This window comes from Diorhabda sublineata, chromosome 8 (genome assembly GCF_026230105.1).
Source record: "Diorhabda sublineata isolate icDioSubl1.1 chromosome 8, icDioSubl1.1, whole genome shotgun sequence".
In the NCBI taxonomy this organism is placed as follows: Eukaryota; Metazoa; Arthropoda; class Insecta; order Coleoptera; family Chrysomelidae; genus Diorhabda; species Diorhabda sublineata.
Genome location: NC_079481.1, coordinates 9,368,304 through 9,386,349, shown reverse-complemented (window position 1 = coordinate 9,386,349; position 18,046 = coordinate 9,368,304). Strand labels below are relative to the sequence as shown.

Below are 18,046 nucleotides of genomic sequence, written 5' to 3'. Positions count from 1 at the left end.
ATTATTGAAAATAATCATAAAATCCAATTAGTAAATATAGCTGTGGATAACGAAATCATTTGTCGAATAATAGATTTTCAATACTTTTTATTAATTTTATGAAAATTTATTCAAAAATTTCATTAAAACTCAAATTAATAATGTAATTTAATCTATGCAACATTTTGAAATCGGAATAAATTCATAGAGACAATTGAATGACGTAGAGAATGATTATTTGGAAACATCAATTTCTGACGCCACAAATTTTGAAAACGAAATATCACGAATAGAAAAAACAAACATCCATCTAATTGAAATACTAATTCAATTTTGAAAATAGTAGATATTATAATTGAGTTGATTTTTACATAAAGGTTCTATTTTTTGAATCATTTTCTTAACAAAAATGTCCCTGCTCAAATTTTCGATCATACCTCGTATACAACTCATACAAAAAATTTGTATAATATTAATAAAGAATTAAATGAATACAGTATCACCCTGTATGTACTTTTGGCCGTATTTATTTTCAATTTAAGTTCAACTTGTTGCTTTTTGGTCACCCATCTTGAATTCTATATATTTATATATAATAGAAAAAACTTTGATTTCAATTTTTAAAATTTCATTTTTTTATTGAATAAGAATAGGATCACTCTGTATGTACTTCTAGAACACCGCCATTACTTTCCTGTTATGTGCAATACAACTTGTCACGCATGTTTTTTTTTGTTACAAGATATTTCATACAAGAAAACTAAAAATTATAATAGAAAATTCGTCCTTTTGTATTCAGAAATATGAATATAACGAACAGCGGAAAATTCTTTATATTTATACATCCAAAATAACTTTTATTTCGCTCACAATTTCAATTTTATTTTTAAATTAAATAAGTATTGGATCACTCTGTATGAACTTTTGAACCGCCGCCATTATTTTCCTGTCATGTGCAATAGAACTTGTCACCCATTTTGAATTTTGTTACAAGATATTTTATACTATAAAACTAAAAATTATAATAGATAAAATTGTCTATTATAATTCATAAATATGAATAAAACGAAAAGCGGAAAATTCTTTATAATTATATATATAAAACTTTTATTTAGTTCATAATTTCAATTAAAAATTTCAAATATTTACCGCCATATTGGTAGTCATCCAGACGTTTTACGGCGGTTGCCATGGTAATCCAGTAAAAGAGTAACATTTTCAAGAGAAAGATTAAGTAGACTAAGAATGGTAGTCGTATTTGAATTACTGAGGAGGCTTTTTTTTTATTTAAAGTGATTAAATTATTAAATTTATTAGTGTTTGTTGTTAAAATAGTGATTTATTAATTATTGTGAAAAAAGTGTGGTGAATAAAAGTGTTTGGATTATAATTAACCCGATTACAGGTGAGATATTAATTATTTCAATTTCAATATAATTTCACTGTAATTGTAAATCGTAATTTATACATTTCTTAGACCCTTTTATATGTTTTTGTTGTGGAATTATCTTAATTTTAGCTATGTCCTTACTCGAAAATAACGTTTTTTTAAATATTATTTCATTTAACAACATATTATTGAGAATTAAATTTTATATATGTAATATGGATAGGTCAATTACCTTATTAAATTTCAAATATACATCATGATAATATTAAAAAACTTGTTATAATAATAAATTATTAGGAATTCAGAAAAGCCTAGTTTCCTAATTGATTTTTGAGTTTCTTACATATTTTAACGTTCATTGTGTCGCGAATATAGCGTGTTGCCTAAAAGGTAGGGGATAGTTGTTACGCATATCGAGAACAAAAATATTTTCAAAATGCTCACAATCGACATTAAGAATATACGAGGATTGCCTGAAAAGTTTCATGATAAAACAATACATTTGTTGCCATAATCGTTTTTACATTCCAACGTAATCCCCTTTAAAGTCTATTTACCTAATTTTTCAACTAAATCAGTGGTGGATTAATCAACAGGCTGAATAGGTTGTAGTCTAGGACGGCAAATTTTGGAGTCAGACTTAACAAGATATCATACGACAATATAATTAATATTTTCTTAATTAAATTTAAATTTTACATGATTGAAATGTTATTTGCTTTAATCGAGGATCTTAAATCTCAAATTTTATTGATAGAAAATGCAATTTAAATAATTTCGTGGTAAGATATCGAATTTCAGAGGTCTGTAGAGGCGGCAAAAGATAAATACCCTTCAAGCTGATAGGGATACATTTCATATCAGTTCCCTAAAATGTTTGTTCGTAAACTATGGTGCAGTGTCTATTAACTCTTCTTTTATTTGTGTGGGCGTATTTCCTTTCAAACAGAAATATCAAATAAGATCTACTCATATAAATATGAACGTTAAACAAAAACTAAGCGTCCAAAATGGCGGAAATTGTAATTCACACATACGTAAATACATTTTTCAACTTTAACTGGTGATGTTTTCACTCTTTAGATAACCTTTATATATATATATATATATATATATATATATATATATATATATATATATATATATATATATATAAATTAAAACTACATTTTTCCATATTAGTGAAACTCGAATTGAATTTAATATTAATTATTTTATCATAAATTTTTTATTTTCGTTATTCAAGTGTGCCTGATATATTTCTATGATTTTTGACATATTTCTCTTTCGGATATATTTTATTACACGTCAAAATTGTTATGATTATTTATTTATGAGTATACCAGGGAAGTTTGATAATTAATGGAATTTTAAATCACGAATTTAATTAAAATGTTATAGTAAATTATAGACTTGTTAATGTTTATATTTTTAATATTGTTAATTGGTTTTTTTTAAATCATGTATTTATACAGAATACAAAATTGTTAAGAATTGAAGAAATTACAAGCTAGTCTTGTGTATAGTTGCTGATTTTTGGTATAAATTGATTAATATTGATTAATATTTATTCTTAACATTATTATAATTAGATATACTTTACTTTTGGATCTTAAGTCAAAGTAGTCGAGTGAAAAAATAATAAAAAATAACAAAATTTTCAAATTTCTAAGGACGATAATTTTTGAAAATATAGATGGTTACAAATAAAAAATATGACAATTTAGTACGTGTTCTATTCGATAGAGGAAGAGAGAGTTTTCAAGATAAATTCTATATTTAAAAAAAACAAATTCCTTTAATACGGTATGATTGCACAGGTCCGTAACGTCATCATTCACATTTAGTTCCTTTAAATAAATATCTAGTTACCCAATAATCAATATTCAATGATATTTAATAGAAATAAAAACAAATTTTGTTAAGAACTATATTGTTGATAAAATTATTAAATAAATATTTATTATAATGAAATTTTGAATCTGTTTACCTGTAGATACATATCTTTTGATGAAGACTTGTAGTTATTATTTAAATTTTACAATATTTGAAACTCTCTTTCTTTCTAATTGTTTGTTTTTACAAAATAGTTTATTTATTAACATGTAGACTGCCGTGTGTATTACGAGAATGGTCTCAAACATGGCCCAATATAAAAAAAACACTGAAATTATGGAAAAATATATTTATTTTTCAGTTTAATCTCGTAATCTTCCATTTTTTTCAAGTTCAGGGCTGTATTAGCTTAATTATTTCGCTTAAACGTTGCAAATCGTCTTCTTTATCAAATAATAAATGTTATTAATATTGAAATAATGAAAAATTACTAAAAAGTGAAGGTTTTATTAAATATTTGAGATGTAACATAAATAGAAATTTTCGTCCCAACTTCGAAGTACATTAGTATGTTTTACACTATAATTGTAAATACTTTTTCTATGATTTTTATTTTTTCTTTTTCTCGAAAAATAACAAAACTTCAGTTTGAAAACATTGCATTTCAATTGACTTTCATAAAGAATTAGAAAAAGCTACGATATCAACAAAATATTTTGATTCTAAACATTCCCATGGTATAAATATTCCTCGTTGTTGTTACCATCTGATTTTTTTTTCCAAATTTTCACAAACCAAATTCTTGTCGTAAAGTTTAGGTACAAATTTTTTTTTCAACAATTAAGGCTGGCAGTCAACGTGTTAAAATCGAAAAGTTTCGATTAGAAAATTAATTTTTGTGTGTGATATTCTAAATTTGATCGCATATCTATTTCTCGAGACAATAAAGACTCGTAATTTTTTGAAAATCTTTTTCAAATTCAATAATTTTTTTATCGTCATCATATCTACAAACTGCTCGAACATATCTATGAAAATTGAAATGTACGAACAGTTTTTACAAGATTTTTTTTAATTACGATAACAAGGTTACCGGGTTACGCTTTTTTCTTCATAATAATCGATTATTACGGGAAATTAGTTACTCTATTAACACAGATCCTAAACTTGGGGTTGCTCTAACGTAGTGGACTTTCAAGTTTCTATCATGGGGATAGTTTATGTGATGTATGAGTTAATGTGAGTGATAAATGTAGTAAAGGCAACAGCTCGTCGATAAAATAATTCGATATGGTTCGCGATTTTAGTGAAAATGGTAGGAAATATGTAGCAGATCCAATGGTATTGATGAAAATTATGGGTGAGTGTTTATCATTTTATAAACAAAACAATTACTATTTATCCAAATAAATAGCTATGATTTTTTCTATTATTAGTGGAATTTAACGTAAAATCTTTTTGTAATAATAGTTTTTTACATTAATTTTTGATAAAAATTTACTGGGATTAAAATAAAAGTTACGATGATGATGAAATAATAACATTAAGATAATACATTACTCGTGTGACTAAAAAAAACACATTTTTTACCAAAAATTAATTTTATTCATCTTCTCCAAGAGCCATATAATCATTCAAACGTTTCTCTTATTTCTCGATGTCGTGTTTGTAGAAGAATTTGTCTTTTGCCTCAAAATATGCTTCAGTTTCAGCAATTTGCGCTGAATTTCGTACCGGCGAGCATTTTTTTGGATCAGCGAATAACCAGTAGTCACTGGAGACCAGATCTGAACTATACGGTGGATGAGAAAGCAATTTATTCAATTTAATCATCGACTTGTGAATCGGTGCATTTTTTCTTCCACAGATGAGGTTGTTTTTCCTTGATTTTTGCATTCAAACAATCCAAAAACTTTATGTTTTGATTGTTTTTCCCTTTTGGAGATAATCGATGAACAATATTCCATAATACTGAAGCCATAACCTTCCCAGCTGACTTTTGTACTTTTGGACGCTTCAAACCTGGTTCACCGGCTGCAGTTCACACAGATGATAATCATTTTGATTCCAGACTGAAATGAAGGATCCATTGTTATAAATCTACGCAAAAAATCTGATTTATCACGTGTTAATTTCACCAAATACTGTTCTGAATCATCAATAAGTTATAACCACCTCAATTGGACTATCAGAACGTTAACCAACATCATTGTCTGTATGACCATGTTTAAATTCAGCAAATCATTCTTTTCGATGAAGCAGAGCCCATATAACATGTTTAAAGCTATTGCTGAGCTTGTACAGTATTTTTTTCATCAAAAAGCAACGATTAATTAACATACCAGATTGGTTTGAAAATAAAAAAAGTAGCTTCACTTAAAGGGCTGTTCATGTGATGAAATTTAACCCATAGCATTTTGAAAGTTGGTACTTCTTAAACGTCATATGGATTTGACAATGGCAGCGCCATCTGTGTTACAGTCACACGACTTATTTAGTGATGTATTACAATATAGATTTTTAACGCACCTCGTATACGACTTAACAAAATGTATAATCAATTGCGAGGGTTCATTCGACGTAGTTTTTTTTTGAGTTTTATATAAAGCAAATTATGAATTATTGATTTTTGTATTACAGAAATTAGTTCTATAATTTATTATTTTTCAATTTTTATTATTTTATTTTCACGTTTTATAAATATATGTACGTTATGGAAGGTAAAAAGAAGTGGGAAAATCTTTTATAAGAGAGAATTTGAAAAAATGTCTAGCTGGATACGATAAATTACAGTTCAATAATTGTCTAAAATGGCGCTGGTTGACACCAGTTTCTCTAATCAAATATTTTTTGGTATCTTGTTTGGTTCTTAATTGGCGTGTCATGCCTTCATTTAGCTGTTTCTTATTTACATTTTCTACTTAGTTTTCTCTTGCTTTATTCTAGTCTTTCGCTACCTATTCCTGTCTCTTACATCGATTCCTCTTGAATATTTTTTTCGTTTTGTTCCAAACAACAAATACGAGGACGAAAATAAACGGTTTTGATTAGTTTGTAGTGGAAATAAAACTCAAAATATTACCATTTTTAATATTAAATTGCAAACTTTCGAAAAATCCTTCAAAATGACAATAGATATGAATATTTATAAAAATTTAAGCTTCTTTTCTTTATTTTTCTAACGAATTTTTCAATCTGTTTTCAAAAAATGCTACAAAAATAACTTACCAGGGTCCAATGAAAAATATAGAACAAAAAACAAGATAAATCTGATCACTCAGTATATGGGGAAATTGGAAGGGTTTGTAAGGATTTCTTGTGGGAGATCTGAAGGAACTGTCAAGGGAAATTCATTTCTCTATCGTCTTATGCGGAGACATCTTGTATTATATTGCAATATTGAACTTGATTTATTCGATTAAGATATATTTCTCAAAAGGAAGATTTTCCACACGTTTTTCAAAATACAAATCAGTATGATATAAAATCACTAAAAAAATTATCGTACTCATATTGAGCGATAACAGGTTTATAATACGAGGGTAGTTCAAATTTCATCGAGAAAAACGCTTTCACATATTTATTATTCGTCGATATTAAATTTCCGATCCCCGAGTGCGTTTTTCAATTGTCCAAACACGTGGTAATCGCAGGATGATAAGTCAGGATCGTAGGGGGGATATTCTAGTATCTCCTTCGCCAGTTTTGATATTATATCGAGCGTGATCATGAAGAAAATTAACCGTTTGTGTAAAAAAACGAACCTGGTTGTTTTCGCTTTGACAGTCTGGTGTTATGCTGACTCACGGTCGATGATTATGCGGTACGTTTCGACGGTTTTGTGCACTTTTACCTCACCCAACAAAGACTCAACAAAAAAATTATTTATTATTAATATATTAATAATCCGAGGGGGCTAAATCTGTACATACAGTAGATCTATTCAGACAGTCACTCCCGAAGAATTTTTGAGTTTTTATTATTTTCCATATCGAAATAAACGCAACAGCGGCCGGTTTCGTATTTCGTAAACCTTTTTATCTTTTTGTTTTTGTTTAATGAGGCGGTTTGACGAGCAAAAAATAAAGGAAGTAATTGCGAGAGGCTCAAAGACAGAACGAAAATTGCTGGAAACCGGGAAGTCACAAACGTATTCGATTTAAATACAGAAGGTTGTTGTTCAAGTGATTTACGTTGTATTTGATGCACACGTTTAATTAACTATATGAAAATTTTTAAACTATTTTTTTATTACAATCGAGTTGAATGAATAATTAAAAACAAAATTTTCCAAAACTAAATATCGATCACTAAAATATTTAATTTTATTAACGTACTCAAAAAAAGTTCAAATTTCAATAGAAAATTACGGTTTTTGCACATATTTCCATAAATTTTATCGTTGATTATACTACGAGAGTTGTAAAAAAAGTAAACTTCCCATATAACTTTAGACTTTCTCGCCGTAGTTTGGTCAATGTTTCACTATATTTCTAAGAGTTTATTGTCGCTCTAAGCTGCATAAAAAAATTAAAAAAAAATTCTCTCCAAAACACAGTCTACTAATAGCGCCATGCAAATAACAGAATGACAGAAAGGCAAATATAATTTTGAGATGCCTTCATCAGAAGACGATGACTTTTTGCCTTTTTTTTGTTTGTGACTCTTCTTTTTCGTTATTTTATCTTCCCTGTGTAATTGTACATAAGTAGTTAGCTTTTTATTCGTTTAATCTTAATTTTTTTCGACAATATAACCAACCGAAGGATCTTCACCAGATTAAACGCATTTCGATGAAGTATCTTTTGGTTTCTAGATTCCTTCTTCTTCTTTCATAGAACTTTTAATGCTTTTTCGAGCGTCCAAACATCTAGGTCCATATGTCTGATAAAAACAAATACTTACAAATGGATACGGCTTCATTGTTTTTCAAAATATTCATATTTATAAATGAGTTTGTAACACCTATCGAAGCATTTTTCCAATTCCGACCGCATTAACAGTTTTATTTTCGATCTGCTGCAATAATAAGAAATTTACGGCGGATCAACCATCAATTTTTGTTGGATTTGTTTCTTCAAACACTCATACAGTCGATGGTTGTTAAATTTCGGTTTAATAGGCATAGATCTATGATTCGTCGCCTGATAGGATCTTTTGGATCCCTTTGAAAGCTCATCCTTTGAGCGATTGTCAAATTATACAGTACCCAAAGTGAAAAAATTACTGCTATTCAATTTTTTGACAGAAAAGAATGTTCCAAGTATCTGACAACACTTTCTGATTACATTCACCATTAAAAAAGTCGAACTGTCAATGTCAGATTTGACATATTTACATCAGTATTGACATATGTCAATATTTAAGTAACAACCCTCGTGGTTATTCTAGTAAGCTGTAATTTAACTTATGAATATCTTTTATGCAATTTTTAATGCACTTGTTTTATTTGAAGTTTTATTAAGGCCTAATCAAGCGGTTTAAGCAGAATGATTCGAGTTTTTTCTTCGATTCGATTGAAATATTTGATTAGCATAATTTATGCTTATAAGAATGTTTTTGCATGTTAATTTCGTATAGGTCAAGCAAGTCGAGTTTACTGTATATAAATGTTCGGAAACGAAATTACATTATCTGTTTTTTGGATATCGAACAATATCAGAATTGACGCTTTCTACTTAATATATTTTTAGATATATTCCAAGTGATTCGAAAAACCTGTTAAAAATCAAAAAGTAGTGGTCAAGTGATTATATTTCATTCGGTAAATGTATCTGTCATATTATTTGCGTCTAATTTATTTGTTATACATAATTATTGTAAAGTAATCCATAAAATTCATCAAACGTACATTGAAATAGTCTTGGGACAGATTTTTGCTATTTTTTTTCATCGGTTATCAGTTTTTACAAAAAAATTTTCATTAATCGTAATATCGTAATCGTAATTTTCTTGGCACGAAGTAATCGGAATTCCATTTAAATTAAGGTCTTCCCATGGTGTTTCAATGGCATCCCATCGCTATTCTTTATTTTTGGAACGAAAATTCCTTACCAATCACCCCTATAAATATTCAATTGGATTTTTTCATTTTCGTAACTAAAATTGTTTGATTTACCGATGGTAACTTCTACTTTCCAAAGTTTACTAAAAATTTGTCGGATTTCCAAAATTTTGAATTTGGTCGTATGTAAACGGCAATTCCGCCCTCATCTGCGAAGAAAATTCGTTTCCAAAAGTCCAAATCACGATACAAATTATTCCGAGGATGATCCTATCAAAGAAAACACAAAAATTCATCGACGTGATTTCTTTTTAGCCCCAAACACTTTTCCAACGGATTTCTAATTATTATTAATATTGAAACAAATCGTATTTGTTCATACTAAAACAGCGAATTCTACTCTTTGTAATCAGCTTCTTCAATTTTCTTGACAAGAAGTAATCCAAATTCCATTAGAATTAAGGTCTTCCCATGGTGTTTCAAGGGCATCCCATCGCTCTTCTTCATTTTTAGGACGAAAATTCATTATAAGTCACCCCCATAAATTTTCAATTGAATCTTTTCATATCGGTAACTGAAATTGTTTTCATTATAAGTTTGATTTACCGATGGTAACTTCTTAGTTGAAATTTTCATCTATTCTCCAAAGTTTACTAAAAATTTGTCGGATTTTCAAAATTTTGAATTTGGTGATTTGTAAACGGCAATTCCGCCATCATCTGCGAAGAAAATTCGTTTCCAAAAGTCCGAATCAGGATACACATGATTCCTATAAAAGAAAACACAAAAATTTATCAACGTGATTTCTTTTTAGCCCCAAATACTTTTTCAAAAGATTTTTAATAAGTTTTCATGATAGGAATCGTCGAGTACCTCAAAATAATCATTAATTGCTGATGTCACTTCTTCGTTGTTGGAAAATCTTTTACCACTAAGCCTGGGTACAGAAAATAGTACGAGGGAACTAAATTTAGAGAATAGAGTGCATGGGGTTCCAATTTAAAGTTTAATTTATTAATTTTGGCCATTGATATAACGGATTTTCGAGCTGGGGCATTATCTTGATGAAACAACACTTCTTTTGACCAAATGCTGTCGTTTTTGCTTGATTTCTTCGCAACATAATCAATGGAAATTATCCCAAAAAAACAACGCCATTACCTTGACCAGCAGATAAAACTATCTCTCCCTTCTTTAGAGCCGGTTTTCCCTTTTCAATCCATTATTTTGATGGTTTTTCTGGTTCGAGTATGAGGTGATGGATCCATGGTTATGAGCAGTCAAGTGTTTTTCTTACTTTTTCTTTTATCTTCTTTTTCATGCATTCAGTTTTCGTTTTTCTTATTGATGACCCACCATATAACACCGAGGTTGAGATTTCTTTGGATCTTAATAAGTTTCATGGACTTCCAACTGTTTAATTATCTATTGACAACAGTCGAAATTCTTCACCAAAATGAACGTTTCACCATCAAAAATGTCAAATTTTACGATTACGATGTCAAATTTGATATATTTACATCGGTGTTGCAATATCTCAAAACTTAAGTAACACACCTCGTATTATATTAATTTTTCATTTTACTTTTTGTATATACAACATTAAAAACTTCGAGTTCCTTCCAACTGGGTACGTTTTATTTGCAGTTGAGAATCGATTTTTATCAGGAAATATTTTAAAAAAATGCATTATTCATTCAATTGTTTATATTTTCTCACTGTTTCATAGGTCAAGTAATATTATTAATGTCAAGGGTTTGTTATTTTCTTTTTTATTTATGATCCAAAACGAAAGTAATCTGTGTTTGAATTTCTACCTGATTTCATTACTTTTCCGAGTTGGTGGTTAACGAGGTGTGGAAATATTTCTAGAAACGTCTCAACAGGTATTAAAAATAAAAACAATTATTCTGATGGTTAACATAGAGTTCGACAAATTATCGATATCGAGTGCCATTTAAGTAAAATTTAATGTACCCTAAGTTTGTCAATTTTTTCTCTATTACAAATTCATTTTTTTTTTCGTTTTTATTTGGATTTTTTCATAAAATTAATCATTTTGTTAGATCTATATCGTATGTATGAATTTTGAAAATAATAATTTCAAATTTTGATTAGAATATCATTGGAAATTTCATTTACTTCGAGTCGGATATTTATAATTTTTTATTTGGGGTTGAAAATCGATTTTTATTTTAGTTTTATCGCGAAGTATTTCCAAAAAATGAGTGTAGCGCAATTTTTCGAAGGGAAAAATATTTTTATAACAGGCGGTACTGGATTTATGGGAAAACTTTTGATTGAAAAATTATTGAGGTCCTGTCCGGGAATCGGAAAAATTTACGTTTTACTCAGATCCAAAAGAGGTCGAAACGTTGAAGAAAGGTTAAAACAACTTGTAGATGGTGAAGTAAGTAATTAGAATCGATTTTTTAATCGCATACTGGGCGAACAAGTTTTAAATCTTACAGGTATTTGATAAAATAAGGGAAAATAATCCTGATGCACTTGATAAAATAATAGGCATCGGAGGAAATGTAGCAGAACTAAATTTAGGTTCGTTTCTTATTGGGAAAAACATTCTTTTATTAACATCTTGTTTACTTTAGGATTAAGCGATTCGGATAGACAATTATTGGTAGATAATGTCAATATAATATATCATTCAGCAGCTTCCGTTCGATTCGATGATTTCCTTGACGAATCCATACTGATGAACATCAGAGGGACAAGAGAAATCGCACAATTAGCTTTAGATTTGAAGAATCCGACTATTTTGGTGCACGTTTCTACAGCTTACTGTAACGGGGATCGTTATGAAGTTGATGAAAAATTATACCCACCGCATGGCGATTGGAGAGACGCTATACTTTCAGCCGAAACCTGCGATAAAGAATTAATACATATAATGTCCGAAAAATATATTTATCCCCATGTTAATACATACACTTTCGCGAAAGGTTTAGCAGAACATGTTATAACTGACATGTGTAAAGGGAAAACACAAGCCATGATAACTCGACCATCAGTAGGTGAGTTCTTGATCAAATTTTATTGTTTTCGTCATAAATTTCTTATATTTTAAACTTATCAGTTAGGGAAGGAAACAATGTCGATTTTGGTTAGGTTCGGTCAAAGATAACATGAGATCCATTAGGAGACGAGTGCCCCTTTAACACTTAAGTATATGTAAGGTTTTCCGCTTTCCGAAAAAGTCTAGACTTCAAGGTAAGTGTCAAGACTTCGGAAATTTACACGTTGGTAAATTTACAAGCGTTCCCTAAAACGGTATGAAGAGGAAGGAAAAAATTCACGAGATTTAGGTACACCACAATATTTCGGAAAGTAAACGCGCGTTTTTGAAGCGGAGGATGAAATATTAAACAACTAGAAACTTATCTACAGATTAAATGGGGTTGAAAAGAATTGGAACCGTCTTATTATAGTCCTGATTTATCACCATGTGACTATTATTTATTTGATTTATTGTAAGAGGCACTTGATGAACTGCGAATCGAAAGTAATTCGATGGTAGAATCCTTCGGAAGAGGTACAAATGTGTGTAGAATGTACATAATACAAAAAATCAGATATACTGACATATCTCAAACGAAAATTGTTCTACGTATGGCTTGGACAACCTAAGGTCCATAACCTCATACTGAAAGAACCGACGAAAAGGTTCTTCAGAATTAACCCAAGCAGTAAAAGAGTTCATCGCCTCCCCGACACAGGTCTCGAGCCTATGGTGGTGTATCTTCCGAAATTTTTACCCAATATACTCAGAAACATGCAGTTGAAGAAGAAAAAGCTGTGGACTTTAAAAACCTGGAGGAAAAGTCTGATTATTAATAGAGTAATAGCAACTTGTTTTTTGTAAGTCAGAAACTTTTTGAATTGCCCTCGTAACGTATTAAATGTAGTCCGCATTCTTTGGTTTATGATTTTATGATAATTTTGAAAAATGTAAACATTTTTTAGTTGTAAATACTTTAGATGAACCCCTAGCTGGATGGAATGACAATCTGAACGGTCCTATAGGTTTAATGATCGCTGGTGGTAAAGGTAAATTATATTCCAGTGTTTTGGTTTATACGAGGGTTGCTACTTAAGTTTTAAGATAGATAAATAAAAACAAATATTTTTAAATGAATATTCCGATTGAGGTACCTCCAAAACGTATAATTTAAACGCCTCAACCGCTTCTCTAGGTGTGGAAAAACGTTTATTTTTAATCTACGGGAATAAACAGAAATCATCGTGTACCAAATGAGGACTATACGGTGGATGAAGCATCAATTCGATATTTCGAATGTTCAAAAACGTTTTGATTTGAGGTACTTTGGTGAAAATTGCGATTAGTTTTTCGGATTTCTTTCTTCTGGTGTATAATCGTTCTTAATTATATATAATATCAACAACATTTATTTGATTTGGATTATCTTGAAAAATCCATACAGTTTATTGTTAGGATCTTTTATACCCTTTTGCAAGCTTATTTTTTGAGAAATTGTCAAATCTAAAGTGAAAAATCTCTTGGTACAACAACCGATTAAGAACGATCTTCACGAAATAGTTCTAGATGGGCTTCATCACCAAAAGTTGATCGGGGTTCTTATATTGATTTAATCCACGTCGAAAATCATAGAAATTCAGACAATAACACACGTTCTGAATACGTCAATGTCAAACTCCATAATGTCAATGTCAGATTTGACATTTTTATATCAGTGTTGCCATATCTAAAAAGTTAAGTAGCAACATTCGTATTTACGTGCTGCATTTGTTAACAAATTATTTTTATAAATTATCAGGAATATTACGATTATCGATTGGTCGTTACAATAATACATTGAACTATATACCAGCAGATGTAGCGATAAAAGGAATTATATTAGCAACTTACGATAATTTCATTAAAAAGTAAGTAGGAATAAATTCTTGTAGATCTATTTTTAATTGAAGGAACAAAAAAATGTAGTTTTATTCAAATTTCGTTAATTTAATTATTAAATGATAGTTATATGGTAAGCACGCAGTACCAGACTTACAAAATCGAAATGCAACCATCTACGTACACTATTAGTCAAAGTTTTAATTCAAAATTCAGTAAAACATTGTATTTTGTATCTTTGTTTATAAATGTCAAATAATTTCGATTCCAACGCGTATATTCTGTTACAAATAGATGTTAAATCTGTCATAATACCCCATGAAAGATGAAAGAAATTGAAAAAGGATCGCAGTTAATTTTTAAAACATAAAATATTCAAATTTATAAAAACTTCATGTGATAGTGAATGCAGCTTCATTTTTACCTAAAGCTGACAACAAAACGAGTTTATTGTAAAGGTTAGATTAACTAGAGACGGTCAATTGCACTTTAGAAATCGTTAAATATAAATAACAGGTATGTCAAAGTTTTTATGAAAAAAAATCTTTGATAGAAGTATTTGGGCTGTCAAATTATTAACTATTTTGAAACAAGTTGCAAAAAATTACGATTTGGGAATAATATTTAATAATATTAGTTTGATAATTGACAAAGTTTAAATATTGCTAACTAGATTAAGACTCGAAAAATTATATAAAAATGATTATAACTTATTTATTTTTTGATCTAAACCTTTCAGGTGTTCGTGTTTTTATTTTTGGACACAATTCCTCAACTAAGAATAGTAACACTGTTTTCTATTTCTAATCTTTTTATTAAACTCATTTTTAGTAATAGCGATGACGTCGAAATTTATAATATCACCCAACGTATAATAAAATGTTCGCATGGACAATTTATTGATGAAGCCAATAAAATGAATTTAATATCACCAGTACCAAATATTGTATGGTACCCAAGAAACTTCGTAACTTCCTGTTATTATAATTATTATTTACAAGTGATATTTTTCCATCTATTGCCCGCCATATTTTGGGATATTTTATTGAAATTATTCAAAAAAAAACCGATGTAAGTACAGATGAATTTTTAATCAGCATTAAGTAAGCACCCGCCTTCCAAATTGAATTTATTCGCAAAAGTTTACAGTTTGACCAAACATTCAAATGAAAATTGATAAGAAAAATATCAAACATAAAGAAATATCGTCGCCATCACTTCTTTGGTGATTTTCGTCACCTTTTCTTGGCACGGACTTTCCGTCCTTACATGGAATCCCTTTTCGGCTTCGAATCATAGTAAAAAAACTTAGTTTCATCACCCCATACTTGATTTTGCACTGCGCTGGGAATTCGATACCTTATTTACTAATTTGTGAAGTATCTCCATGCTCAAGTAGAATCCTTGTTTTGGAAATGCTGGTTCCAGCTGTAGTTACCATCGAAGGTCCTTCTGCACCTGGTTCATCTTCGATTATCGTCCCCAATGGTACAATTTTTATTTGTTGAAACTTATTCCACGATCTATTGTAGCTGTATAAGACATACGGGGTGTTCAAATCGCGGAAATCAACTATGGGGCCGTGTAAATTAATCATTTTAAATGACCCCATGAATAGAAATCACAAGTATTTAACTCTGGGAATCGAGGAGGCTCTTATCGACCATTCCAGCAGTGATCGAGATGTATTCGGTTCTTTTTCCTTTACAATATCCACGTGATCTTTCCATCCTGGATGTCACATATCTCCCTTATTTTCCATTCTCTTCAGTAGAGTTGTTACATCCCTCAATCGTACTCTATCAAATGTTTTGGTGAGATGCCAGATGACATCATGTCTTTGGCTAAAAGTCTGCACTCATTTTGTACTTTTGGTGTATTTTATCGAAAATAGTCCGTAGCTAGCTCTGTTTATGATTGCGTCGAGTGGGCTTAGTGCTTTCGGTCTCAAACTCGGATGAAAGAGGGTTCCAAGTGAGATCAGTGACCCGTTTGAGCAAAAATTAAAGTGTGTAGCCTCGGAACTAATCGGATTTGATGATTTCGAAAATGTCGCTCTATAATCTCAGGGGGATTTTCGTCTACCCTTACATCATTATTTCGAAAATTTTTCTTAAAAACTTGAACTCGTTGTAGAGAATTAACTATCAGTCAATTACCATTTGAATAAATATTAAGTAAACGCGGTAAATAAACTGTCAAAACAAACTCGATTTAAGTCACCATTTTTCAAAGGTGATATCTCTATTTAGTCGCAAAATTTTTTAAACACTCTGTATTTATTTCTTTCTGTAAATCTATAAGTTTATTCCGTGTACCAGTAAAAACAACTATCTAATTTATGTCTCACCCTGTATCGTTTAGGCGTCGACATTAATAGTCAAATCTCGATTTTTCTCATAACTTTCAAGTGAAATTTTTGAAAACGTGTTTTTGTTTTTCAATTTTTCTTAAAAGTGGTAAAGTTTTATAAAAAAAATTGTAATAGCAAAAAAAAGTAAATTAAATTTAATAAAATAAATTTTTTTTATGATTGGGTCACTCCTAATTAACCCACAATTATACAGTTTACCGAATTTTAACCTCACAGTCTCGTTATTTAATAACCAGACCTCGTATGCGAAGAAATTCATTTTGCGGAAACATAAGAAATAATTTTCTATCATAGGGTAGTCAAGATACAAAGAAAAATTTATACAGCAAATTATATATTGGGACATTTCACATTACCAAATTTCACATTCAAAAATAACAAAATGATCGAGATGCAGGAAAATCTAGTAAAAACCAACCCGGATTTCGGTTACCCCTTCGAATTATCAAAAGAGGGCTTATTCAATTATCTCGTCATGTCTGAAAAAGGCGTAATTAAATACGTTCTAAAAGAATCGATGGATCCTACTGGGGAGACCGAAAAGAAAAGATTGCGAAGGTGAAAAAAGGATTTTTCAGTTTTCCAAACAAAAATTTATCAAATGTTTTATTTTAGATTTAAAATCGCCGATATAATATGGAGAACGTTCATATTTTCTTTCGCATGCTGGTTGTTTTTTATTCGATTTAATACGGTACAATATATTACGAACGGAATTTATGATTATTTTCAAAATTTATAGAATTAATTTAAATACGGAAGTTGTCAAAAAAATTTAGTTCTTTGATATGTAGCTTTAGGACAATGACGTTTTGTTTCAAACCCTGTATATTTCTCACCAATATAAAACTGAAGAAATCCAATATATACAATCGCGTAGTTTTTCAAATCGATTCATATCGAAAATAATTCGATATCTCGATTGGTTTCGAAACATATTATTTTACTTTCAAATTTTCTTGTATGCAAAATAAAAATTAGAATTCCAAATTTGTTTTTTCATTTTCCTATTATTTTATACAGGTTGTTTTTTTTTAAAAAAAAAGGAAATGTAAAAAAATATTTACAGTTTTCTGTCGAAGTAATACAATTTGTAATTATTTCTTACGATTTTTTGAAGCTACTGGCAACATTGCTAAGAAGAAAAATACCGATAAAAATACGAAAACTACATACTAATATGCCCGTTTTATAAGATCTACAGTAGATAATGAAAATAAGACTTTAAGAAGAAGTAGACAAGAAACTGGAAAAAGAAGAAGCAACATAGAAGACAGACGAAACGTTACGGAAAAATAAAAACACTGCACTTAACGTTCATAAACTTGAGAGAAGCTTCTGACTCAATCGTGTGGAATATTTTAAACAAATTAGAAATACTAAAAAAAGCGTGTTTATAAAAAAGTAAAAAAAAAAGTACAATTGAATGGACAAAGATCAGAAGGTTTTCTGATGGAAAAGAGGACAATCAAAGCTTACTATTATTCATGGAAAGCGAGAATTATATAGAAAGAAGAAGAAGAAAGGGAATACCAAGAAAAACATGAAAATAAGTAAAAGAAATAATAA

General features: G+C 29.5%; 1 protein-coding gene across 4 annotated transcripts; it reads left to right on the top strand.

The window, feature by feature from the left end:
• The first annotated feature begins 350 nt into the window (after positions 1 to 350).
• Positions 351 to 17,467, top strand: LOC130447839 (fatty acyl-CoA reductase 1-like). Of its 4 annotated transcripts, none has more exons than XM_056784875.1 (9): positions 351 to 485; positions 11,409 to 11,619; positions 11,681 to 11,765; positions 11,819 to 12,241; positions 13,191 to 13,274; positions 14,024 to 14,132; positions 14,935 to 15,174; positions 16,772 to 17,035; positions 17,093 to 17,461. In XM_056784875.1, exons 2-9 carry the CDS (start codon positions 11,434 to 11,436, stop codon positions 17,217 to 17,219), a joined length of 1,518 nt encoding a protein of 505 aa, XP_056640853.1. In that variant the 5' UTR covers positions 351 to 485; positions 11,409 to 11,433; the 3' UTR covers positions 17,220 to 17,461. The 4 variants fall into 4 exon arrangements, with proteins under 4 accessions (XP_056640853.1, XP_056640854.1, XP_056640851.1 ...); XM_056784876.1 differs by lacking the exon at positions 351 to 485 and adding an exon at positions 4,367 to 4,565 and having other exon boundaries at positions 17,093 to 17,467; XM_056784873.1 differs by lacking the exon at positions 351 to 485 and adding an exon at positions 8,593 to 8,969 and having other exon boundaries at positions 17,093 to 17,467.
• Positions 17,468 to 18,046: the final 579 nt, after the last annotated feature.

Excerpts from the sequence above, each read along its gene's own strand:
- LOC130447839 (XM_056784876.1), top strand. The coding sequence starts at position 11,434 with ATGAGTGTAGCGCAATTTTTCGAAGGGAAAAATATTTTTATAACAGGC. Across the intron at positions 12,242-13,190 it reads GATAACTCGACCATCAGTAG|TTGTAAATACTTTAGATGAA; the intron begins GTGAGTTCTTGA and ends AACATTTTTTAG. Across the intron at positions 13,275-14,023 it reads AATGATCGCTGGTGGTAAAG|GAATATTACGATTATCGATT; the intron begins GTAAATTATATT and ends ATAAATTATCAG.